Source organism: Chanodichthys erythropterus, chromosome 2 (assembly GCF_024489055.1).
Source record: "Chanodichthys erythropterus isolate Z2021 chromosome 2, ASM2448905v1, whole genome shotgun sequence".
NCBI lineage: Eukaryota > Metazoa > Chordata > Actinopteri > Cypriniformes > Xenocyprididae > Chanodichthys > Chanodichthys erythropterus.
Window position 1 is genome coordinate 18925731 of NC_090222.1, and position 26158 is coordinate 18951888.

Below are 26158 nucleotides of genomic sequence, written 5' to 3' on the forward strand. Positions count from 1 at the left end.
AGATTTGTGTGTGAGAAAGAGAAAATACGAAGACATAGTAGACATAGGCGTAGTAACATATTCCACACAAACACAGTGGCCAAATAATATTATCACATACTATTATCTGAGTAATACATTCCACTCTATACGTATGCCTGAAGATTATCCTACACATTACATACACCAGCATGAAACAGAAAGACACTAGAGAGTGGATGAAAAAATCAGTGGTCATGGAATGTTTGAGAAAAGAGAGGGAAAATGGGTGGGAAGGGGAAACTGTTCAAGTCAGGCGAGTAAAAATAGAACAAGAGTCATTCTATGGAGAGGAGGGGAGGAGGGAGTTGTGAAAGTTGAGAAAACAGGGCCTCGCTCGCTGTATGTGGGAAGATGGTAATGGAATGACAGAAAAGGAGAGACAAAAAATCTGCAAATTGACTACGAAATAAGGACTGATGATGGAAAATGTGATTATGTGGGCACACATATTTACAGTCTGAACTGATGTACTGACACCCATGCACATCAAACTGAAGTAAGAATGGGTTATCAAGAGACATGTCTCCTCTATATAACAATGTCAGAGCAGTGGGAGGGGCTACTCATTCTCAGCCACTGAGCTTGCGCTGAGCTCCTGGCAACAGCCAATAATGTGAGGCCGAGACCTTCCAGCTCAGACTATGATTATAGTAAACAAGTTGTTAACTCTTTCCTTGCCAATTCCAGCGAGAATGACTCGCAACAAAAATAACATCACTCGCTACTTCTTAATTTAATAATATGGACATATCTAAATACATGAAAATGCCAGTAAAATATAAAAAAAAAAAGCAGTTATTCTGCTGTGAGTGACCGTTATCACAAACAGAGATGGGTGAAGCTGATTGGGGGTTAATAGTGTAAACCCAGTGCTACAAAACCTTTCTTTTCCTCCTATCCAATCAGTGTTTTTATGTGATTAAAAAACAATCTCAAAAAGCCCACTCCCTGTTTCCATGGCAACAGCTTTATGGGTACTGTTACTCATGCCACTTTGGTGACCACTGACCATGGCATCTCCACACACACACACACACACATACACTGCCCTTTTGTAAGATATTTATATCACTGCTGCCATCTGCCAGTACCAGCATTCCAGCTATTTTTCCAAAAGACATATGGAGGGGGAAAGAAATGAAAACGGTGGCTAACCAAAAATCCATCATGTTGGATTACTGTATTTGTATCTGTTGATTCACTTACATACTCATAACATTTTTAACACAGCTAGGAGCGTCTGATAGAATCTGGTGCAGTTCCATGAAATGCACCACAGATTTAAAAAGGTAGCTATGAAACTGTATGCAGGTACGTTTCTTGACTGCTTGTAATGGCACACTCTTCTCACATGGGGGCAGCACTGTTCTATGGAAAAAGGCGAAGGGGATCACAGCTTTGGCAGACACAGAACTGAGTGAAGGAAAGATTACAGCCAGAGACGGGGGCTTTTATGTGAATGTATGTGCAAGAGTCTTACGAGAATACATTTTTAGATCCTATGATCTCCCTTGAGATATAACATAGAAATCAAACATTCAGTGAATACTAACATGCACCTTAAAATCTAGAATATGAGGAAAAAATGGCACAAAATATTGTAATGAAAAATACTGTATAACTTGCTGACTATATATGCTATAATTTATATAAATGCATACATGTTTGTGTTGTCAAGGAGAAACCTACAAAAAGGGAATGGCTGGCATTCCCGGGAAAACTCTATGATCAGAGAAAAAACAGCGAGACTTCTGCACTGCACCAGAGAGAGAGAGAAAGATAGAGAGCGAGAAATAGGTGAGGAAACAGAATAGAAAAGGCCGACATAAATAAGTGGGTGAAAAGGAAAAAATAAAGAGAATTAAATTGACATTGTGAGTACAGCAATGTTAAAAAGGGAGACACTGTTCTACCATATTAGTGATAAACATTGCAGAGTTAGACTATACGACAGATGGCGACTCAAAACTCTGCACATAAATGGAAGAGATCCTGTTCTACACGGTACCTCTCGGAAATGCTGTATTAAATACGGACAAAATTATACTATAGCCCAGAATAAAAACACAGTCTACAATACATGTAATTAAAGTGATGAGTTGAAGTTTTGCTGTATATATTTATGCTGTCTCTTTATCAGTTTAAAATTCGCAGCATAAATCTGATGTTTACAGTAACTGCTCTCAGTGTTATAGTACAGTTTTACAGTTTTTAGGGGAAAAAATAGGGATGGAAAAAGGCACGTATATTGTTATTGTTTGTGACGGCATCTGTGTTTGCAGAGATTGTGGATTAAATGACAATGTTAATGTTTGGGGTCTTTGTCATGGTAAATGACAGTTGAGAACAAACTTGCAATTCTTGTGTTCAGTGAATCAAATACATTGATATAAAGATATTTTTATTATATTCAAACGTTTAACTTTTAACCTTTAAGCTAATGTACAATATCAACAATAACTCAAAAATATGATCTGTTCACTCATGATGCAGTGATGGGTTGGTAAATTGTATAAGAGTATTTTTTCTAAAACAAATTTTTCAGTTGTGAAATAAATCATCTAAAAACAGCAAAACAGCTTTGCACTTTTGGGGAAAATAACAGTAATTGTATATAACTGATTAGGACAACGCAAACATTCACATCCTAAACATCCACATTAACTCGCTACGAACACACACACACACACACACACACACACACACACACACACACACAGATTTTACTTAGCTAAATATGAAACTAGACTTATATTGTTTTTATATACAGCTAGTTATAAATACGATTATAAATACTATAACCTAAACCTAATCTTAACAGAAAACTTTCTGCATTTTTACAATTATTTTTCACTTTATTTTTTACAGACTTTTACAAATGATAATGTACTAAAAAGAGGTTTGGGAGGTTTTGTCAGATTTAGCTCACATCTGTGTTGTCCCCAAAATATGGTTAAATACATACAAACGCGCACACACACACACACACACACACACACACATATAGAGCCCTATACCAACCCTTCACATAAACCTACTCATCACAGAAAACTGCACATTTTTACTTTCTCAAAAAATCTCATTCTGTATGATTTATAAGCCTTCTGAAAAATGGGGACATGGGGTAATGTCCTCATAATTCATCCTCTCATTGTCATACCTATGTCATACCCTTGTCATTATACAAATTTGTGTCCTGATATGTAAAAAAAAAAAAAAAACATGCGCGCACACACACACACACACACACACACACACACACACACACACACACACACACACACAGGTTTCCATGTTTTATGGAGACTTTCCATAGACATAATGATTTTTATACTGTACAAACTGTACATTCCAACCCTTAAGGATAACCCTCACAGAAAACTTTTTGCATTTTTATATTAAAAAAAAAAAAAATTAGTATGATTTATGAGCAATTTTCCTCATGGGTACCAAAAAATATCCCCACTAGATCAAACATTTCTGATATTACTATCTTTGTGGGGCCATTTTGTCCCCATAACATAGGGTTTACCAGGACCACACACACAGCAGATAACAAAAGTAAAAATGATCTATAATGAAAAAACAAAACAAGCTAAAAATTCCTCTTCAAGAAAAGAAATAACTACTGACTCCTCAGTCAAACATACTTTAAATAATAACAATGATATATTTTTTAAATGTATGAATTAGAAAGTTTGCCAAATATAATAAACATTATGCAAAATGTAATTTATATACTTATCAGCTGAAGAAAAAAACCTTTAATTTTGCATAAGATATTGTTCTGAAAATTGTAATTATTAATATTTATAATTTAAGGCTTATAATCCTTTGTTAACCTCAGGGGTTAGCTACCATTAATACAGCAATACAAAAATCCATTTAAAAAAATAAAGGCAAATAAACTTTTGGGCAGATTCTATGAATTTAGGGATTATTTTTCTTTTCAGCCAGTCTGCAATTTTGTTATACAGACTGCGTGTGTTGTCTCTCTGTGTTAAAGTCCTTCTCATGAGCCTGCGTGTCAAGGCAGGCCTACAAGATCAGGCCTAAATCTTTACAAAGGCCCTCTTGTCATTTCACAACACACACTCCCTTTCCTTCTATCACACCATACACACTCTTGATCACAGCTTAAACACCACACATCATTTTTTAGCACACTAGCATACAAGCCACATAAAACAACTTTCACCTAATTAACACACACTGTTATGTCTGTAACTGTCATTCTGTCATTCTTTAGCACACACATACATGGCACATACACAACTGAACGCGTGTAACTAATTCATAAACACTTCAGTTCAGCCTTTGTCTGTTTTAATTCAGTTTTCTGTCATTTTACTTCACTTTATCTTTTTTCCATGTAACATGTAATGACCATTTTTGAATACTGTGCTAAAAACAGCACTGCAAGAGCAACAACCAGTGCAACATCTAATCGAACAACACTATTACAGCAGCTGATGATTATAACCACACTGCAAAATCCAAGACCCAGAATACAATTACCTGCTTTTCATGCCTAAGCATTCATTCCTGAAAGAAACAGACACCGTAGTTCTGAGCTCAATTTGAAGAGACAATATAATTAATCTAGATATACAGAATCCTGAAATATTTTCAAACCAAAACGAGTATTTATTTAAATTCACTGAAATATGAAGAAATATAGTTCTCTGTGATATTTTTTTCTATTTAAAAGCACTGAAACTGAGTAATTGAGAAATCACTTTTGATGTGTCATTAATTTTAGAATATATTAATTAAAAATGAAAAAAAAGAATGTTTGAATAAGTGTTTTGTCCTTGTGTTCCATTGAAATAACATCTGTATTTTTTTCTATGTAGAAAAAACAGATCATTATGCAATTTGAGAATCTGAAATACAGTTGTGAAAATAAAGCCTAAAGAGCATTTCAAAGGTGCTAAATAAAACAAATGCATAATTTAAGGAAAGAGTATGTGTCTGAATTTACAAATGGAGACTGTAGGTTAAAATTTCAGAAAATTACATTAAAGTTGCATTAAATTACTTTTGAACTAGTTACACTAATCCTGTATTAGAGAATGAGTCAACCATATCAGGATTTCAGCATAGCATACGCCTGAATGTAAACGTTTGTTAAAAAAAAAAAAAAAGAAAGAAAGAAAAAGAAAAAAAAGAAATAAAATACCTAGACCAGCAGCTATGTGTGAAAAGATTTCATGGTAAAATGAGACCAAGATAGAGTCTTTCAGCCAGATTTCAAAGCAATATATGTGGTGCAAAAATTGAACAATTAAAAAGATACCATGTGAGGAATAGTGATTGCAGATTAACTGCTTTTCATCAGCAGAAATTAAGCCTCATGTTAAAATGTGGTTGGTGGACAATACAAGGAAATGAAAAAACTACAAAGTAATGTGAACATTTTTTAAAAACTGAAGCAGGATGCTCTTTATGTGAACATATTTGAAGCATATTTCTTTTAAATAAAAATGTTAATAAACAAAATACATTTTAAATGTAATTGTAATTTTCAGTGCTTTCAAATAAAAATATCAAAAAGAAAAATATTTGTTATATTACATTTTTAATCAGTAAAATGAGAAAACCAGTTAATGCCAATAAGCACTAATATCCTCTTTTTATAAATATCCTTATTATTCAAAAATGTTTTGTCATTACAGGGCTCTCTCAACTAATTTCCAATCCATCTCTGCTAACAAAATCTGAAAAGCTTTAACCAGGAGCTAAAGAAACATCAATATTACAACACAAATTAAATTTAGAAATATATTATGTAAGGAATAATTTACCGTTAGTATAGCCAGTCATTTTCGGGACAAAAAAAAAAGCGCTGAAATAATTTTTTATATAAAAGCAATAGTTTGAGGAGTAAAAAAAGATTATAGAGTTATAAAATGTAATAGTCATCATACATTTTGCAGAATGTGATGAGTAACTACTCAGAATCCAGAAGTATAGAGAGAGCCATGTTTTATACTGAGCTGGATAAGAATGAATGTTTACAATATAATAATATTTTTTGTCACACACAGTATTATATTGATCTTATCCCACAGCATTGGTGAATGCTTGTTGAATGCTGATTGTTTATAAGGTCTGATTGGTTTTGATTTTGAGATGTTGATTAATCTTCAATAACTGCAGTATTTTCAATAACTTATGAGAGTTCACCCAAAAATTCTGTCATCTTTTACTCACCCTTTTATCATTCTAAATCTGTATGACTTCCTTTCTTCTGCAGAACACAAGATATTTTGAAGAATGCTGGTAACCAAACAATTTTGGTTATCACTGACCTCCATTTTATGGACAATTTTTTTTTATGTTCTACAGAAGAAGGAAAGTAATACAGTTTGGAACAACATCAGGGTTAGCAAATAATGACAGAATTTACATTTTTGAGTGAACTCTCTGTAAGTTATTGAAAAAAAAACTGCAGTTATTGAAGATTAATCAACAACTCAAAATCCAAACCAATCAGACCATTTAACCAATCAGAACCAAGCATTCACCATCGCTGTGGTATAAGTAAGCAATAAGGTACGAGAGGCTGTGCTGTATCGTGAATAAGTCAAGGCTGAAAGGCGTTGTTAGACATGACGCGAAGCGGAGTGCCTGCAACCTGTTCAGCCATGACTTTTTCACGATACAGCACTAGCTTTGAGTACCTTATTGCTTTTATAAAACGGTTACCACACAATACAAATATTAAAGCCAAAAATATGTATTAATGCAACTTTCATGAAGTAAACTTTCAATAAAAGCCTTCTTTCCGCCAGAAAAAATAGTCAGTGACTGTGAACAGCAACAGAAGTTACATTATTACGCCATTAGATGACTGCAAAGACTGTCTTTAAGAGTGTGTCAGTCAGTAGTGAAGACTTTTTCATTGAAAAGACTGAATTGTTGTGAACACAGAACAAGACGCAACTGACAAATGCTTTGACTAGTGCTGTCAGTCATGGGAAAACCCCTTAACTGTTAAAAGGACAAGATAATACATTGGACATTTAAACAGATTTTTTATTATAACCATAGGACTGACCTGAAGAAAAATGCTAAATCTGAATGCAGGTAATAAACTCACTTACTCGATCTCTTTCTCACAATGCTTTTCTACATAAAACAGTAAGATTCAATGAACAGTATCAATTGAGAACATACAGTTTACGTTGATTAGAGTGGTTGCTAAGGGTGTTGTGTAGTGATACAAAGAACTGTTAGGTGAAGCGGTCATAGCCGTGTTTTATTGTGAATAAAACACAGCTACTGACCAATCAGAATCAAGGACAGGAACTAACCGTTTTATAAGATCAATGTAATACTGTGTGACAAAAAAAAATACTATTTTTACTATTTTACTTCAATAAAAAACAATAAGCAAAATAGTTTTGCTATTGAAAAATTACATAACTTCAAGAAGAGCAATGTTAAATCTTTGCAAATACATTAATTTAATGATCTAAATCTGATATTTGTGGTACAGTCTTTAAAAAACATTTTAAAAATGACATTCAATCTGTTTTGTGTGGATAGACAAAAATTGTTAAATAATGGTGTATCTTTATTCTTTAAATAGTTTCTATTTTAAATTTTCATTGAATCAGTTTGACATGGCATTTTCGCATGTGTTATTATGTAATTGAAGCAAAACAACATCTGCCCAGGGAATAACAACTTAAACTTTGGTGTTACCATTAAACATAAATATAGAATTCTCTTACCAGTTCCAGGTCGGCCCATTATGATGTCTTTGCATGGCACAGGATGCAAGGTCTCTGTGGGAAGTATGAGTGGCAGCAGGGCAGTAGGAGCAGGATGACAAGGGACAGGCTGCTGCAGCGTCACTGGGGCACTCTTATCTTGTCCCCCTCCATCACCCGCACTAATGAGACCAGGCCCTGGGACAGGGCTAGGCACTGATATGCAGGCTAAAGTGGCGCTGGATTGCGTAGGTAGACCTGCAGGGGTTGGGTTTGGAATGGAAGAGGTAGTAGACACTAGAACAAGAGTTGAGGTGGGATTCTGCAGTAAGACAGATCCATTAGTGGAAGCAGCGTTAATTGGAACAGGAACCTGTAGTCCTGTCTCTGGATGTACACCAGTTTGGCTGTTTTCTGTGGAATTGGTCCTGTCCACCGCTGCAATTCTAGCCAGTGGGAGTTCTGTAAACTTTATTAAAGGAACCTCAGGATTTCTCACTATTACTGGAGAGTCTCTCAAAGGCTGCTGGGACATTGTACATTGTGAACCTGATTCTAAGCTTAGGGGAGAAGCTGGTGGGGAAGAGGCAGTGGTTGAAGGCAGTCTTTGGGGGTGTGTGACAGTAGTAGTCTGAGGAGAGATAATGCAGAGATTTGTTACAAGGGAAGAGTCACGACAGCTTTGTTCCTGATCAGGTTTGGCATATTCCTGCGACAATGGAGTTGGGGGAGGTGGGGCATCCGTCCTGCGTTTGCCTGGGCTCATAGGTACAGTGAAGGTTAGACTGGTGTGGAAGGATGGCACAATACCAGACAAGTGTCTGTCTTTCTCCCTCTCTGTGCCTCCTGTTCCATGTTTTGGGACACCACTGTTGGTACCACTTGGGTGTTTGTGGCGGCGAGGAGGCAAGACTGGAGAGGCAGTAATAGGACTGAAATTTGCAGGGTGAAAGCCAAAAAGTGGTGATGCTGATGGGGAAGGTGTAGGTGAGAATGGGGACTGATTTGAAATTGGTGAGTATGAGGGTGTTACAGACCTTGAGCCCAGAGATACCAGCATAGTTGCAGCCTCACATTCATCAAAGTCAAAACGAGAGTAATCTTGAGAAATCAGTGATGGTAAGCCAAGACGTGGGCGAGAGTCAGTACCTCGGCTGCTTGTCTCACTACTGTCACGAGAAGTCTCATCCCAATCAAATTCACTGCTAGCACGACCCCGCAGATCTGAAGGGGTCACGGTCCCTGAGCTACTCTCTCCACCTCCTCCACTCCCTCTCTCTCCCACTGCTCCCTCCATTTCTTTGGTACGCATGGAGAGGTGACGAGAACAGTAGCCACGACGTTGGGACTCTTTCATGCAGCCTTCTCGTGAGCACAGACGCCGCCACTGCTTTCCATTGAACTTCTTACGGATTCCATTAGGTGTACAAACAACATCGCCTTTCTTGTATTTCTGTTGGGCAGCTGACAAAGGTGTCCTTGATCTTGAGGAAGAAGCAGAAGAAGAGGCAGAACTCCCTGGTATTGGGGTGGAGGTCTGTGAAGGTGTAGGAGTCTTTTCTAGAGGTGTCAGAGAACCCCTAGAGCTGGGGGAAGGAGGCACAGAGGGTGGCATAGGGTGAGAGATCCCTCCATCAGACCCTAAAATTGCAGGTGAAGGGGTTGGCTGTGGACTTCCTAAAGATGTCCCAGAGATGCCTCGCACTACTGTAATGGGACTTGGATACCCAGGAGGTTTGGAGAAAATTTGTCTGTGCTGATTAGGTGCACATGCTTTTGGTCCCCCTGAGACTAAGTGTCCTCCACCATCTCTGAGTGGTGCCATGTTAAGCCGCAAAACCTCCATGTCCACCTCTGGAGTCTGCAATTGCTTTCGCTCATGTTCTCTTTCTCTAACTCTTGCCCTATTCCCAGTTCCCTCATCCTCCGTCCTAGCTGCTAAAGTAAACATATTGTTTGCTACCATCACAACTGCTGGTGAAGTGGAAGATGAAAGATGTGTGCTTCCATAGTGATGAACCCCTGTGTGTGGAGATGGAAATCTGCAGTTGTCCCTGGGAGTACTTGCAGTTACCAAATCCATTCCCTCACTTAACTGACATAGTTCCCTCTCCACTTCTATCTCCTCTCTGTGCTCTCTCTCCTCTCGTTCTTTCTCTCTCATAACCCCATCCCATGGCGGAACAAGGAGACGCAAGTTCTGGCGGGCAACGCATACAGTCTGTGTACTTGATGTCTGTTGCGTCTCCTCATTGCTACACCTCTCCTTCTTCTGGTCCAACTCCTCCTGCAAAAGCACCATGTAGGGGCAAGCTGAATGAGAGTCTACCTGAGCAACCACACCTTCTCTGTAGCACTCCCTATCATTATCTCCTCCATAAGGCACACAAACACGCGTCCCAACCTCCACAAGTTCATTTCCTGGGGGTGGGGCGTCTAAAATGAGGTCAATGGGTTGGTGTGGGCGACTTACTAAAGTATGAAATGGATATGAGAGCAGTGTCCCCTCCCCATTAATCTGCAACTCTACATTCAGCTGCTCTCTACTGGACCCACGCACCACACCACAAATAAATACACATTCCTTGATCAGCTTCTTGTCTTCCTTTAAAGTTCTTCTTGGTCGTCTACGTGCTAGCACCCTTTGGTTTTTCAGTCCTTTAGCTAGTGCTTCTGCTATTGTTGCAGACCCTCTCTGCTCAGTTTGTGTGTGATTGGGGGACAGGAGGACAGACAGGGTTGAATTGTTGGACAGGTTGAATCTTCTTACGTGGTTACCTGCATTTAGCTGCACACAAGAGGACTCAGGTACTTCCAGATCCACTGAATGTTCACTGGCTGTGTCTGTGGATGATGAGCGCACAGAATTTGGGGCTTGCTCCCCATATCCATCTATTTCCACTGCTTGGATCACCTTTTCTCTTTCAGAAGGCATCTCACTTTTCAACATATCACCCTTAGTTCTATCTCCTTTTGGAGCTTCTGTGCTTGCTATTTTACCCATTTCTTTCCTACTATTCTCACTATTGTCCAGATCAGAATCTGCTTTAACCAAATCATCTCTGACCACGGGAGTAGTGCTCTGAGAAATTGAGTTGTGTGGAGAACATATATGATTGCTGTGATTGCTATGAAGAGCGAGTTGGGCTACAGGGATCGAACTGATAGGAGATGTACTGGAAGCTTGATGTTCATACATGTATTTCTTCTTGGGCACCCTGGCTTTGAAAGTGGCTGTTTTTCGACTGGAGGGTGTGGTGGAAGTGTGGTTGGCACTGAAAGAGTTGCTTTTATTTAAACTGTTGGCTGTATTATTTGTGTTTTGTGTATTGCTAGGAGCGCTGTTTGCTTGTTGGTTGCTACCTTTACTGTTTGTGCTAGTAAAGTCTTGTGTGTTTGTATTAGAGATGTCTGTGCTATTACTGTGTACATTTTCATGTGCGTTGCTGGCTATCTTGATTGAGTCTGTATTATCTGTTAAATTGTTAGCGTTAATGTTCCTGGGGCTTTTTGCTTTATTCAGAATTACTGCATTTTCTTCAGATTTGGATGTTTCCATTGTCCTTTCTCTTATTTGCTTATTTAACCCCTCACTGTTTGATATGTTGCTACTGTTGATATGCTTGTCCTGAGAGCTGTCTTCTTTGGATGGAGTGTATTTCTGATGTGAAGGTGCAGGCGGTGTTGTTTGTGAATGTCCTTCAGGCTTGCCCCCACGTTTTCTTGCTCCTTTTGCTCTTGTCGATAAAGGAGAGCGTCCTCTCTGTTTCTTTGGTGGCCTCATCTTTTTTAGTTTGGCAACTATTTCTTTTCCCCCCTTTGGTCTTATTTATTTTCTCCCGTTTAATTGGCTCTTTTGAGGTTTCTTCTCACAACAACCTGTAACAAGAAGGAAAAGAGTCAGGGAGAGAGAGATAAAGAAACATTTATTTTTTGTCAGTTCAGAGTGATTGGGAAGACACTGCTTCAAGTGTATAAATGTGACCAAATAAGTAAAAGTAGTGCTATTTACACAAAAAGGTAAAAGACATCAAGTCATCTAATGTCTACATTTAGGCAGATTTTTTAGATAAGATTAGAATTATTTAAATAGAATACAGCATACAAAGCTGCAGCAAAACAGCAGATTGTGGGTGTGCTAAATAATAACACAAGCAAGCTTCACATGCAACAAGGAATTTTAAAAAGAATATGCACAATGCACTCTCTCCAGTACACTAAGAACTTTTCTAAAAAATGAGGCTGGATGATCAAAGTGTATTCATGTACTTTGATTTTGATTTTTTTTAATCAATTTAAACATAATGATTGAAGGACACACAGAAAGTCACACTGGGTGAAAGTCACATTTCAATTAGTGCCACTGTGAATAACAAACATTTTATGGCAATTTTAGACTTGTGTATGCATTGTGATAGACACGTGACATCTATAGTGTGCAAAAAAGATATTAAGTCTTTCTAGATATCTTGCTTATTTTACTTTTCTATTCTGAAACAGTGCTGTAAATTTCCATGTCATACTTAAAAAGTATTTATAATGTTGTTTTATTTTATGCTAAATTTTTAGATGATGGTCAGTGTTATAGCTTTTCTTTTTTTTTTAAATTCAAGGTTAAAGCTTTCCATTGAAGACAAAATATGTTTCAGTTTTTTATATAAAGAATTTTATCAAATGCATATTACATAATAACAAATGTATAATTTGGACATTTAAAGAATATTCATCCACTGCCGCCACTGTCAGGGACAAATATCTGTTTTTAATTTTGGTACACTGTGGATTTTCTGAGTGACTTTTTAAATAAACAGTCAATAAATAAAGTAAAAAAAATTTCATTTGAAAATAAAAGTTTCATACAAAACATTCTACAGAATATGAAAAAATAATTAAATTATGTGTCCATATTTGTCACGCCCATTTATTAAATATAGTAGCATTAAAAACATTTAAAATAACATGTGACCCTCTCAAAAAACTTGAAAATAAATCCACCATTAAAATATCTGAATATTATCCCAACTTCCAAAATCAAGATAACCAGATTTGATGGCATATGATGGCAGTTTAAGCCCTGGATTTTGCTGCATTGGGACAGAGGTTACTCTTATTCATGTTGGCTGGCAAAAACAAATTCCGCATAAATGTCTGATTTTGAGTGTCTTCAAATTAAAAAATGATCAATATGACAGTATCAGCAGACCTGTATGCTTTCACAGTCTAAACAATGATAATTATAAATAATTTGTCAAGAGTGTTTCATATGGGATGTGAATATTGTAGTTTGTCCAATAATGTGAAGATATGCCAAAATCAACAATCAATGTGCACATGCTGTGAGGGGGACCCATAGCACCCTTCTGCAAACTACAGACTGTGGGCGTCCCAGTGTGTGTGCGTGTGCCTCTTCTCCCATACCCACATGACATACTACACACACAAAACAGACATATTTAGCATCTGCTGTCACGCTGCAATACACAAACCTGGGGAAAATCAGGCTCAGAATTTAGCAAGAAAAAAACACAAGCCTTCGCTCCTCTACACATAAAATGCATTTTATGGTCTTCCTTTACCAACCTGTCCTTATGCATTCGTACACACAAACACGTGTGTGAAATCACACTCCACTCAGTTTCTCACTCTCTCTACTATTCCACACTCCCACCCACTCACAAAAAATGTGCAAAGAGGCACTCCCACACAAACAAAACACACACAGGATTTTCCTGTGAGAGATGGCTTTAAAAGGAAAATTGGGGAATTCTTTGAGTCATTCCAAGAGACACCCCACCCACTGTTCCTAGTGACCTTAAACTGTTTATTTGCAATGGAGAGAGATTTCCTTCCTCATCACTACATGTAATATTATACAGAAAACAATGTTATTAGGCTAAACTCAAAATTCAGGCTCACACTGATTATAAGCAACATATCTTTGAAAATTCAGATGGTGAAATTGTGAGAAAGTTGAAATGGTTATAGTTCAGACAGCATATTATTTTGGGATAATGTTTTTTCATTTTTTTTATAAAAAAAATCTTTAATATTTTTTAATTACTTGAATGCACATATCAGAACACAATGTATGAGTCAGCATGGTATCAACTGTCAAACAATTAAGCCAAAATTCAGAGTAAATTCCACTATTATCAGCTTTTTTCCCTCTCCGCAGTGTAATTTTATATCATGGTTTCCCCTTGTATTCCCACTGATGAGGAGTCAGAAAGTCTTGGCAATGTTAAAACAATAAGAAATGTGTGAGTGTCCATGAGTAATCAGTATATTTTTTGACAGGGAAGTCAAAAAGAAATAATGGTAAGCAAATAATGGCAAAAATACCTAGGAGCTGGACCTGATCCACAAACTAAGACAGCTCAAATGAAACACTGTAAGAAACGGTCAATTTAAAATAAAGTAATTAAGCTTATGTGGTAATAACTCGTATACTACATGATCAATCTTCAAAAAGGAAGTTACCACAAATGTTTGCTGTACTTACTGGCAACATCCCAATTTTACCTAAGAAGACTGCTTTATTACACATTTAAAAAAAAATGATATAATATCAAAGTCATGGTGTAAATCTGTGAAACAGTTCCTTGTGTACCACAAAATTACATCTCCCAACTATGCATATCATTTTAATTAAAAGATATATTAAAACAAACATTGAAACAACTGAGTAGATGCACAACATTCATGTTAATATTGTTGAGTGAAAAAGTGAAAGCATAACTGGAATATCCTAAGCAATAAAGCTATTGAATAGTGTAAGTATATGATAATCTTTAACACAATAAACTCTGAACATGCTGTGTCTCACTTGACCTTGGTCTATTAATATATAAGAGAAGTTGTTGTCCAACTGATGTAGAGCCAACGTGACCCCTTAGGTTTTACATATAATTTAGTATTGCAAACAATTTTTCAACTTGTTTATGGCTGACAGAATTCTGCAAATTACACCAAGCACATGATCAGAAATTTATCACAGCAAACTGAAATATATCATGATCATATATATTCTTCTCAGCCGTGAAGCTTAAGCGTGTTGTTAAAGAGCGTTGCTATGATTGCATAAATTCAGAGATCCCTGCAGCTTCTAGAAATTCCTGCTCAGGAAACTGAAAACCCCATGGATGATGTCAAACTGCACAACCCACAATCTTGGAAACATGCAGCCTTGAGCAATCCACAAAATCACTATTTAGCCAAAGATTTACATCTTTTGAATTTGAACCACTGATAATTAGCAGGAAATTACTTTTGATAATTTAATCACTGTCATCTCAGGCCAATATTTTCCTTTGTTGGCATTTCACATAGAAGAAATCTGCTTTTTAAAATCTGCTGCTTTTCAAATATGTATTAACTAGATAAAATGTACATGCTGGACAACTTGCCAAGTTGAGAGTGAAACTAGAACTACAGTACCACGGCTGCAGCACTTCTCCAATAGTGAAATGTAGTTGTGTATTAATTGCTTTAAAATCATTCAACTGTCAAAAAACTGGAGCAATAATAAAAGTTCCTTTCAAAAAATATAGACATGCCAAAACTTATAGATAAAAAATTATTATATTCAGATCTACTCATTTCTAGGTAAATGGGGAGAAATACAGACTTATGAAGTAGTAATTATTAAGTATCCAAAAAGGATTTAAATTATATATAGGACCTACTCTAAATAATACAGGAGTCATAAACAAAAAAACTCTAACATGAGACCACTGCAATCTGTGATATCCATCTGTATGTTTAATTACAAGTAGACAGGTTAACATATATTTTGAAAAGAATTAGGCTATATTACAAATGAGATATATAGATAAAAATATTCAGATATTTAATATGTGCAACAATAGTCATGCAAAACGACACGCACGCACACGAGGCTAATCCTAGGTCCACTTCCTGTGACTGACAGCTCTGACTCTTATGTATGTGACTAGTACAGCTGGTCAAACGAAGTCTCAGCATTTTGAATATTAGCATGATACCTGCATTAAAGGTCTAACTAAAGCAAGAAAAATTCTGACGTCAGCCATATGACAAAAGTCCAATCCAAGCACACGCTTTGAGCGGAGTGTTTTCAGCTGAAACGTTGCTGAGTTATACGGGTCTATGTGAACATTGTTGTAAAACCTGGCATCTTCATCCTCACGCCAACAACAAATGTATTTATCGTTACCATCATAATCCACTTCAAAACAACAGAAACGCATACACACTTGACTTAAATTGATAAATGGACAAGATACTTTCAGCTGAGACAGAACTACTACCTTGATCCTAAAAGGTCAAATGATTTATTTCAGAATTAACAATGTATATTTCTCCTTTATAAGGCTCTACGAAGCCATTTGTTTTTTCTTCTCAATTATAGTCATTATTCACAGAGGCCATACATTTATTAAGGTGAATCAAAAGAGCCAGAACATATTTAAGTCCACCCAGATAAAAACATGATATTAAAAATGTAACATTGAGCTCTAAGACGCCATGATTAATAACGATTTTGCACAATTATTCTATTTTTTTTAAATCTAAGCTTAAATATACTGTGCGTCACACACTAATGCCAAGCACAAACACGCAAGATAACACATACACACTCCTCACGGTGCACCAGTCGTCAATAGAGCAACTGTTTGTGTCAAAAAGACTTCAAATACAACCGTGCATCATCTATACACCGTTTGCCCTCAGGGGTCAATAAAGCACCTATCTATATATTCGAACTGATGTGCGACAGGGAAACAGAAAAGGGGGACACAGACTCGCACGCAGTGGTGATGCCCGTATGCCAGCCTGTCACACTACTCGGATTTAATTGAAGAATAAGTCTTACAGTGCATCGCTCCACCGCAGTGTTACGAAGCAAAATAAACATAAAAAATGCGGATTAGCAAATAAAAACAACTAAAACCACCCACGACAGTGCCATACACCACAACATGTGCAATTTTCAAGTCGACGATCTGCCCACTCCACAAAACACATTGCGTATCAACACTCATTTTGTGCTCATTCACAGATTGTTCTGCAAATGTGCATTCTGGGGCATTCAGGAGGATGCAGGGCTGCAGCAGTGCAGTGCCGTGCAGCTCAGGGGCATGCATGGGTGCTATGACTTCCTTCCTCCCAAAAAACATGACCATTTGCAACTGTATTACCTGCTTTATTTGGACTTTAAAGTGGGTCACCAAGGGGGTGTTACAGTCACACACATGAAACAGTAAAAACATGGAGAAACTCAAGAGACGACACACACGGGGGCTTCAGGGACACACGCCACGCTCTTTTTAAAAAATCAGCAGTCGAGCATTACAAAAAATACCCTGCAAAAGAGTTCAAACACTTTCAAATCAGTAGCTCAACACTGCCATTAAACATGTACCAAGTGCGTACTGTGTGGATGCTGAAGCAGTACATGTAGTGAGTGACGTAGAAGCAAGGCTGCCCAAAACAACATCCCATAAACACTCCACCACCATCAGTCAGACATGGAGGCATATCACTCATTTATCCACCATGACCCAAAGTGGGGAATGTCTCAGTGGCACACACCTACTATTACTAGAAGCGTACAAAGTGGCACACATGACCTGATGAAAAATGAATTGACGGATGGTGTTAATGCAGCCATCATTATGGACACACTCTTTAACAGCAGAGTGCATTATATTTGCGTGCATCCCTTAAGATGACAAAATCTCAGAGTAGCAGTGTAACATGAACCCACTGAGTCAACACGACTCTATTCAAGGAGGCCCGTGAGGGCTGAATGGCACTTTTAAAATATTTAATACAATACTAATTGATTAAAAAACTGTTGTTCGGATTAAAGGCTGTTTTATAATTCTCAAAGGATGTATTCCGAAATGTACAGACTGTGAGGCAAGCCTCTGAAATATTGCACAACAATAAAAAAAAGCGTACCGTCAGAGTGCGCACGAAAGCCGCCGGTGGTAGTACTAGTACTCGCAGCGCTTCGCAATGTCACGGCACGGGAGTAGTACTATGCCAAGGACTCCGCAACAGCTAAATTAGACAAACAGGGCCTTGTAAGAGAGTAAAAGAAAGATTTAAAATGTCTCCAAACACACTCGTACTTACATTCACACCACGCAAAGGTTGTTCATGTCAATATAAGGACGTACATGCAGCAAAAGTTGCAAATTATCCACCTTTACGAGCAGTCCTGGTAGTGAGGCGATGACAGCGCGTAGTAAGTCCGAGTAACAGTGTCGGTGACGGAGTGAACTGTTAATTTGTTTGTTTTTACATCGGCGCCGTGACGTTATTACTCGCTAGTACTGTAGGTAGTGCAGTCCTTCCTCGAGCGTAATCCTGCCAGTGCGTAACGCAGTGCACGAGAGCTCTGGGCAAGTTGCTCAAACTCATATGTCATTTAGTCAAAACAATTCGGATAGGAATAACTCAGTAAATCAGTCAAAAGCTTGGTTTGAACGCTGTCTTTAAAACATTTGACGAAGTTTAACTCTGCATCCCCACCCCCTCCCGTCTTCTTGCTCTAGTCCTTCCTTTATATTTTAGTGAGCTGGTTTGTTCTCCATTTGTCTTTTGCACACAGCAGTCATGCGTAAAATAGGGGTTGCCACTAATTTTAGCGGTAGGTTGCTTTGAGTAATAACTACTTACCAAAACTGCAGAAATACTTAAGAGGTAACCGATGAATTTACAGCAGATTGGCTCTGTCCTTTCGTCTGAAGTGGCGTGCAACGTCCATCCATGTCTTGTGTCTGTCGGGAATTTTACTTTATATCGGTCCTCCGTAAAACATCTTTGCCCCCCTCCCAACAGCAACTCAGACAGGGATTAAAAACTATATGAATCCCTTTTCCACTACAGTCACAAAATGGTGAATGAACCACTAACAGCTGGCCCGCCTGGCCAATCAGAGCGCACTGACAGATACAGTAACCTATGGATGTGACAGCACAAACTCTGAGGCGTTTCTCGCTGGCTTGTTCCGTTTGATTGACAGGAGCTGTGAGCCAATCGAAATGAGGCTAGATAGCGAGCCGGCGCTCGCTCCAAAAGTTACAGTATCCAATGAGAGCGCTGGGAACCATAGGAACAGGGTGTGGGCGGGCACAAGGGAGGTGCTCGAGAAGCGCTGGCCAATAACGCGATACGAGTCTTCGCTCCCTAAAATAAAGGTCCGTGTTTACCACAAACGACAGCGCAACACATCACCCTAAAATCACTAAGAGTTATTAAACTCGTATTTTAATACTGTTTAAAAGCTAAACTAAACACATCGAGTCGTCTACCAAGTTCTGAGGATGACACAGAAAGGGAAAACCACTAAACTGATTCGGTTAATCACAATAACGTTCCGCTTGCGCGGGTCTCTGACTAGCCGTTTCACTTTCACACTACTATGATTGTGATGGACACTGTTGACGCTTTTTTTTCTACTCTGCCTCTCTTTTCTCTCAGCAACAGCCCCTCACCTCGTGCGCGAGAGCCAATCCTCGCGCCGTATTCCGCTGTCTCTAACGTATGTGCCGCGGAGCCCCGCCCCGTCCATACAACCCTTGCAGGATTCTGGGGGTGACGTCATCGTGCTGCTGTGCGATTGGCCGGAAGGGCCGCGTCGACGAGCCAATGAACAAACTCAGCGATGAAGTCATCAAGCATGTTGCCACCAGCTGGACGGTAGGGGCGTGGCCTGACGTACTCACCTAACCCCACGCTTGATGCGTAGTAGGACAACATACTAGTGACTGATGAAAGTGACTTGAGTGTTTTAAAACACGTAGGAAAATTAGTACCGTCTTTTATTATTAATTTCGTTGAAATACAAGTACAGTTTTTAATCTTTTTTTCCATACGTTGGTTCGGTTTAGTTAAAGAACGTTAGCATAGAGCGTCATATTGACAAACATCTACATCTACATTCACAGAATGAATGTTCGTTGTGATTCTCCTTCGAGAAGCAAAGAAGTCGTTACATAATCTCTGTTGTAGACAGAATCAAGTACTCTCAAGCGCCATCCTTAAATGTTAAAGCAATGTACAGCGACCTCTGTCGGTTTTATGTTGAAATGCATAAAACTATCAACGTACGTGCACGCGCCACGGTGTGGTAGAGGGATTGAAATAACTAAGGTAAAGTTGTTTACGACACATTTTCACTGATAAATAAAAAAGAAAATAGATAATTCAAAATAAAAGCACTTTTTGTTTACTCAAATTTCTTAAAGTGCCATACACCCTTATTAGCACTTCTTCTCCCCAGAGCACTGCCCTTTGACCTGATCCCCACCATGATGATGACCCCTTTATTTTCGCTCTGCAATGCTGTCAATCAGCTGTCATACATCTATCCCTCTTCCCCACACTCCCACTGTGCCACGGGGAACCGCATTCCCTTTTTTAGCTCCCGAAACGGAGGTGATAAAAGAAGTAAGAGGGAGAAGACAGACAGAGAATGTGACAAAACAAAACATGACAGGGATGATGAGATGAACCAGAGGCAGAAATGATTACACTTTCATTTGAATCGCACAATGGGTCTATTGATATGACTGATAGACTGCATGTTAAACCAGTAGTGGATACAAAAAGTTACTAATAGTTTATGAAGTTAAAAATTCACTTAAAATGGTAAATTTGAAGCCGTTTCACAGACACTTACAATAATAAAAAAGAATAACAAGAGAACTGAGAGCTATTTAGTAGATAAGAAGCGACACATATGTGCAGCGGCCCTTTGTAATGCATTCACAATAGGACAAAATGTTTCTCTTGCATTTGTCAACAGATGGACTACAAAGTATCATGTATGATCATCTTCTTATACCCCTAGAATTAATAATAATAATAGTTTCAATTAGCAGTATTGTTTACATGGACTTTAATGTTTAGATATAATTAATGTGAGCAAAATGAATTGAGGGATGTCTCCAAAAATCAATGGTGATGATTTTACATGGTGGATAAGGCTTGTACTTCTGCTCTTCAGACAGCAGAGGTCAGTCTTAAAGAGTCTATGTTATCTATCATTTCAACAGGCTGAATACACAACATGATTTTAAAGAGCGCTCAAATGCTTATGAGTGTAAACTAAAGCATATTGCTTTAAATGGAATTATTTAAAATTTAAAAATTATCAATTTATTTGAAATTATTAGTATTGCAAGCATCTAAGTTTATGTAGCCTATCTTCACAGATGTGTGAAGGTACAGAAACACACACTAAAGACAAGAAAGACACTCTACAAAACTCTGGAATGGAAATTTTACTTGTACGACTAAAATGGATTAATCTGTGTTGTAAAATAAAAGTTGCAGAAACCAGATGGCTTTTAACCAGTTTAATTGACCCTGATTACATTTTAATTACAATTCTGAAAAAAGAACACAAAAATGAATAAAGGAGGAATTAAAATGTTACATTATGGCATTAAAACCTGTTATTATGAATTATGGAACCACAGAAATTAATTTCGAGAAAGAAAGTGAGAGAGATAGAGACTTTTACACAATAAAACAATACACAATATATCTTTTAAAATCATACAATCCCCCGATGAAAAAAATTTACAAGAGCAAGAAATCAGTAACACTACAAAATAACAATTACATGACATGACTTGAGTACAATTCATAAGCCCGATCCTCCCGAATGCCCTTCCTCCATCCTATTTCTCTCCACAATAACCACCCATATTAAAGTTACAGTTTTACGTTAATTTACAAAATTTTAAAAGTTACACTAAACACACTGTTGGGTTGCTCGTGGGAAGGCAGGGGTTGGGAAACATTCTTAAAAGGATCTCTTACAGTATTGTATACAATGTTATCATGACTAAAACATGAGGAAAAAATGTCAACAAAATAATAACTAATAATAATAATAATAATAATAATTAGGATAAACAGCAACATTGACGTCAGAGAGCAAATGAACAGGAGCTGTTTGGGTGAAAAACAAATCATTTGACTTACAAAAAAAAAAAAAAAAAGAAAAAGAAAGTGACATCTTGGGATAACCAATGACAGCAGCCTAAGAGAAAACAAATATCTTCCCTCCTAAAAAAAAAACAAAAAACAATGCACTCACTTTGTGCCCAAACAAAAAAGTTTACAGACTGCACTGGTCAATACTGCTCACCCCATCTCAAATGAGCTCCACCTCTCACATTATGAGGTATGCCGGGCGTAAAAATAAGTGCACCCTACTTAAAGACTTGACTCATCGAATAAGAAAGCAGGAGGAGATCTTAAACATAATCAAAACTGGCTGAAGGGGGAGTAAGGCAGCTAGAAAGAGTTCAAAACTTTGAGGAGGTGACACCTTTGCCAGTCCCATTTGTCTAACGTATCATTTTAGGTATCAGAGACACTTCACACATGATACAAATACTTCCGTGTCACTGGAAAACCATTATATCATGGCTAGTGTCCGACTGGCCACCCCGTTAACGTCTCACGTCATGTGCTCAACTTCCACATGGCTTTAGTGCACACAGGTTTATGAGGTTCATGATGCAAGATTTCAAAACAATTTCAGCCTTGGGTGTGGTTCAACATACATGCACAGAGACCTACAGCCTCTGTCAAACACGCACACACACACACACACACACACATCAGTTGTGGCAGTAAGAACAGGATGTCGAGGAGGTGCATGCTGGTTAAAGAACCGAATGTGCCACATCATCTGTGGTGCAAAGCTCTCGTGCTTTGTTAGAGTCTTGTGTACAATTTAGTCTTCCGCTCCCTCTACCCTACCTTTTATTAATGTGATAAGAAAAGCAACATTTTCCTCCCTTACCCGAACGGCAACATTATCCCTGAGGAGAAGAGTCAACTTTCCCCTCGAAACGAAATCTGTTACAAAACCCCCTGAAATTGATACATCAGTTAATGCTATGCTTTCTGTTTATAGTATGTTTAACACATAATATATTAAGGTATATTGAGTGTATATGTTCTTTTTTAAGATTTTTGTTTTTCCTTTTCAGACATGCTATTAAAACAAGGCATAAGAGGCAGTGTTTGTGTGTGTGTGTGTGTGTGCTGGCCATATGCCTTCTACTTATTTTCTATACTTATGTTAGTATTTAAATGTTTGGGATTATAGATTGAAACTGCTTTTTCACCTCCCCCAGTCCACAGAAAGATCTCATAAGGGTTTGTGGCTGTTGTAATGTGGCTAAAGGACTGTGGACAGTAAATCAGGACAGAATTGGCACTTGGTTTTAATGGGTACATCAAGTGCCAAAATAGTTGAGTTCTAGTGAATCACTGTACAAGCTTGTGTGTGTGTGTGTGTGTGTGTGTGTGTGTGTGTGTGTGATATGCTGGTTTAATTCACACTAAAGGACTGACTATACAAGGGAAGCTTGTTATAAACTCTCTAAATGTGTATCTCCTCCAGACTGTCATTTCAAACACTAAGAAAGTAGCCATTTAAGAGATTTAAGAGTATGGTCTCTGAACCGCATGTTACGCCCGAGTCATTTCGTCCCAGTGGAATGAAAGTGATTCAGGTATGGTCCCAGAGGGGGAAAAAAAAAAGAATGGAAGAGAGCGCAAAAGTTTTAAGGTGAGCTGGTTTAGATAGAAAAGGACAGGAGGGAGATATCCTGAGAACTTACACACAGCTAGATTTCAAAAACACACACACATTCGCACTCGAATCGGACACACGCTTCATACAGGGAACGAGAAAGGGATCATGTCTGAGTGTATGTGTGCGTGTTGAGGGGTTTTGTCCCTGAGGGTTCGGACTTCTGACCAGGCTGGTTTTTGAACAGTGTCTATTTGTGACTTTCTGTGCATTTGTATCCCACCACACATCACATTGAGACTGATCACAGTCCGTCACTGAGGAAAATAATGCTGGGCTGCTGGAGATGAAGATCAAGTCCCTCAAACCAGTCCAGTCCTTCTGATGCCCATCTCTTTGTGGGGTTTTGAGGGATAGCTCACAGGCACTTTGCAAAATAAAATTCTCTTCTAAAAATATAAAATATTCTCTAGTGCCAAAGGTCAAAGTTCATCACTCCTGAGGGTCGCTGGGGCACGTGGGTGAACTCATTCATCATCACGGTCACACTGAGATGTACTGGAACGCGAGCCCCTCGGCTGAAGTTGAGGGCGGCGGGGGAACGAGGGTAGCCCGGGGAGCGGGATTCGATTAAGCAAGGGTCAGTTAGTCTAAGTGTGCAGTGTATGTGTCAGTATTACTGTTGTCAGTATCAGCAGTCATTGATCTAAAAAGAGTCACGTTTTGAGTGTGGGTCCATCAGCAGTTGTAGAGTTGTGTATCAGCAGTCGTCTACGTGTGTCGATGCGTATCAGCAGTCCTTGTTCTCCAGTGACAGCTGTGCCGTGGCTCGGTGGAGCTCGGCGCTAACTCTGTGATGAGCGAGAGGAGGTGGGCTTTCTCCTTCTCCGCTCCCACTTCCACTCCCACTCTCCTCCACAGTCCCGTTCCTCTCTCTCCCCCTCTCTTCTCCTCTCACTTTCTTGTCTTCCGCCTCTTCCATGTGCTGGTCCTGGTCCCAGCGCCGTTTGAACCGGAGCTTCAGTGGGATACACTGGGAGTGCATTTGTGGCAGTCCGCCGGATGCCAGCTGCATGTCTGCAGGCTCAACGGGTTCGCTCTTCACAACGGGGATACCGCGGCGAACATCACCTGAGGAGGAGGTGGGAGGGACGAAGAAGGGTGGAGGGGCGGGAGCTTTGAATACCTCTTCCTCCAAGTCCTCATCTGGGTGGAGACCGGCATTGGTACCATTGGGCTGTTGGTGCTTTTGGCTGTGAGGATAATGCTGATGGTGATGGTGATGATGATGTTTATGGTAGTGAGAAGGGAAAACGCCAAACTCTTCGTCTCTTTCATCAGCTTCTTCATCGCTGATGTCAGTCACTTCCACTTCCTCTTCTGATTCAATGTCAGATATGGGCTCAACCTGTAGAGAGAGACAGAGTGGATTTAGTGTTAAAACAGAGTTGGGTGTTACTGAAAGATGAGTTTCCATGACGTTCCATGACTTTCCCAGACATTTGTGATGACTGGATAAGGATTTAAAAAATAATGTTTTCGCACTAGTGTAATTTCCAGGAGAAGAAATACTCATATAACAGAGAATAACTACACCTTACATTATTAATTTCTATAGTTGTCCAGGCTTGCAAATGAAACTTTTGAAATTACCTGATATTTTCAGGTTTTCTAGAACTGTGGGAACTGATATGACTATGAAACAAAAAAGTTAAATATTCACAGTATTTGTAGCCACAGTTTTAGTGTGATGCTGATTTTTTTTTTATTCCTTAAAAAGTTTGAGTAGCTAAATGGATTGTTTGGCCTTGTTAAACCTAACACTCGAAATATTCAATTTGTTCAATATATATAGACTTGTCAAGGATTTATTAGAGATGCATTTATTCATTATTAGAACTTATTACACAGTGTGGACAACCATCAGTACGTTTACATGTAATTTAAAAGTTACATTTCAGTTGGACTAAAACAGTCAAGGCCATTCTCACCAAGAAAGAGAAATTTAGCTATAACAAAAACTATATTAGCGTTCACACCAAAGGACAATAAAGTTTTGTTTATTATAATCTGTTTAGTAAATTTTCATCATTTAACAGCTGGAAAAAACGTGTTTGGAAAGTGATTTTAACGATATTGTTCCTCCGTTGTCGTTATCATGACAGCTGTGGTATAAGGGGCTTTTGCACCGAAGGAACCTTTTCATAGTTTCTAGAACTATTGGCTGAAGTACCCGGATTTTGCCGTGTTCGCACCTGCAGGAACTAGGAATTATTGGGGGAACTAAATTGGCTCCTACTTCAGATTAGGGTCTAAACCAGCACTATAGGAACTATCAGTGACGTAAGTGTACGTTGATTGGTCAAACGCATGTCAAACACCGGCACCCGGCATTTTTAAAAAGCCGTATAAACTTATTTACTTCACGAACACAGAAAACAAAAATAACGGCATTTACCCGTTGTCTGCAGGTTTGTGTTCTTTTCTCCGCCTCGATATGTAATACTGAAAGTTGTCATAGGAGATTTAATCTCTTAGCCCCATTTTTTGCTCTTTCAGTCACGTAAATTAAGCGTTTACATTCCACCGTTATTATCACGAAACCCACGACACACAACAAACACGGCTCAGATCACAGCATCCTCCATCCAACGTTTTTTAGCGTTTGTAAATGCCGCGCTTAAAGATGCCGCTTCAGAGTTCCTATTCCTGGTGCGAATGCAACCAGTAACATGACCCGGGGATAAATTAGTTCTCTGGGAACTATCCTAGTGGCTAGAAAACCTCTATAGAGACCGCTATTCTCATAGAATTAGAATGATTATTAAAAATATATAGTTGAAGTTATCATCCTTGGTCTGAA

At 38.5% G+C, this 26158-nt stretch overlaps 2 protein-coding genes across 5 annotated transcripts in view; both read right to left on the reverse strand.

Moving 5' to 3' along the window:
• Nucleotides 1-19264, reverse strand: part of cicb (capicua transcriptional repressor b) — a 47258-nt gene extending 27994 nt beyond the window's left edge. For 2 of the 4 annotated variants that reach the window (XM_067403902.1, XM_067403879.1), the window contains exons 1-2: nucleotides 18411-19185; nucleotides 7764-11621 (exon numbers count right to left, since the gene is read on the reverse strand). In XM_067403902.1, the coding sequence (XP_067260003.1) occupies nucleotides 7764-11526 (3763 nt within the window). In that variant the 5' untranslated portion in view covers nucleotides 11527-11621; nucleotides 18411-19185. Of the gene's footprint in view, nucleotides 1-7763; nucleotides 11622-17687; nucleotides 17810-18410; nucleotides 19186-19228 lie in introns of those variants that run through there. The other 2 variants (XM_067403886.1, XM_067403893.1) reach the window with 2 other exon arrangements.
• Nucleotides 19265-21062: 1798 nt separating this feature from the next.
• Nucleotides 21063-26158, reverse strand: part of erfl3 (Ets2 repressor factor like 3) — a 58775-nt gene continuing 53679 nt past the window's right edge. Inside the window, exon 5 of the mRNA XM_067403924.1 lies at nucleotides 21063-24703. Coding sequence (XP_067260025.1) covers nucleotides 24086-24703 — 618 coding nt within the window. The 3' untranslated portion in view covers nucleotides 21063-24085. The remainder of the gene's footprint in view (nucleotides 24704-26158) is intronic.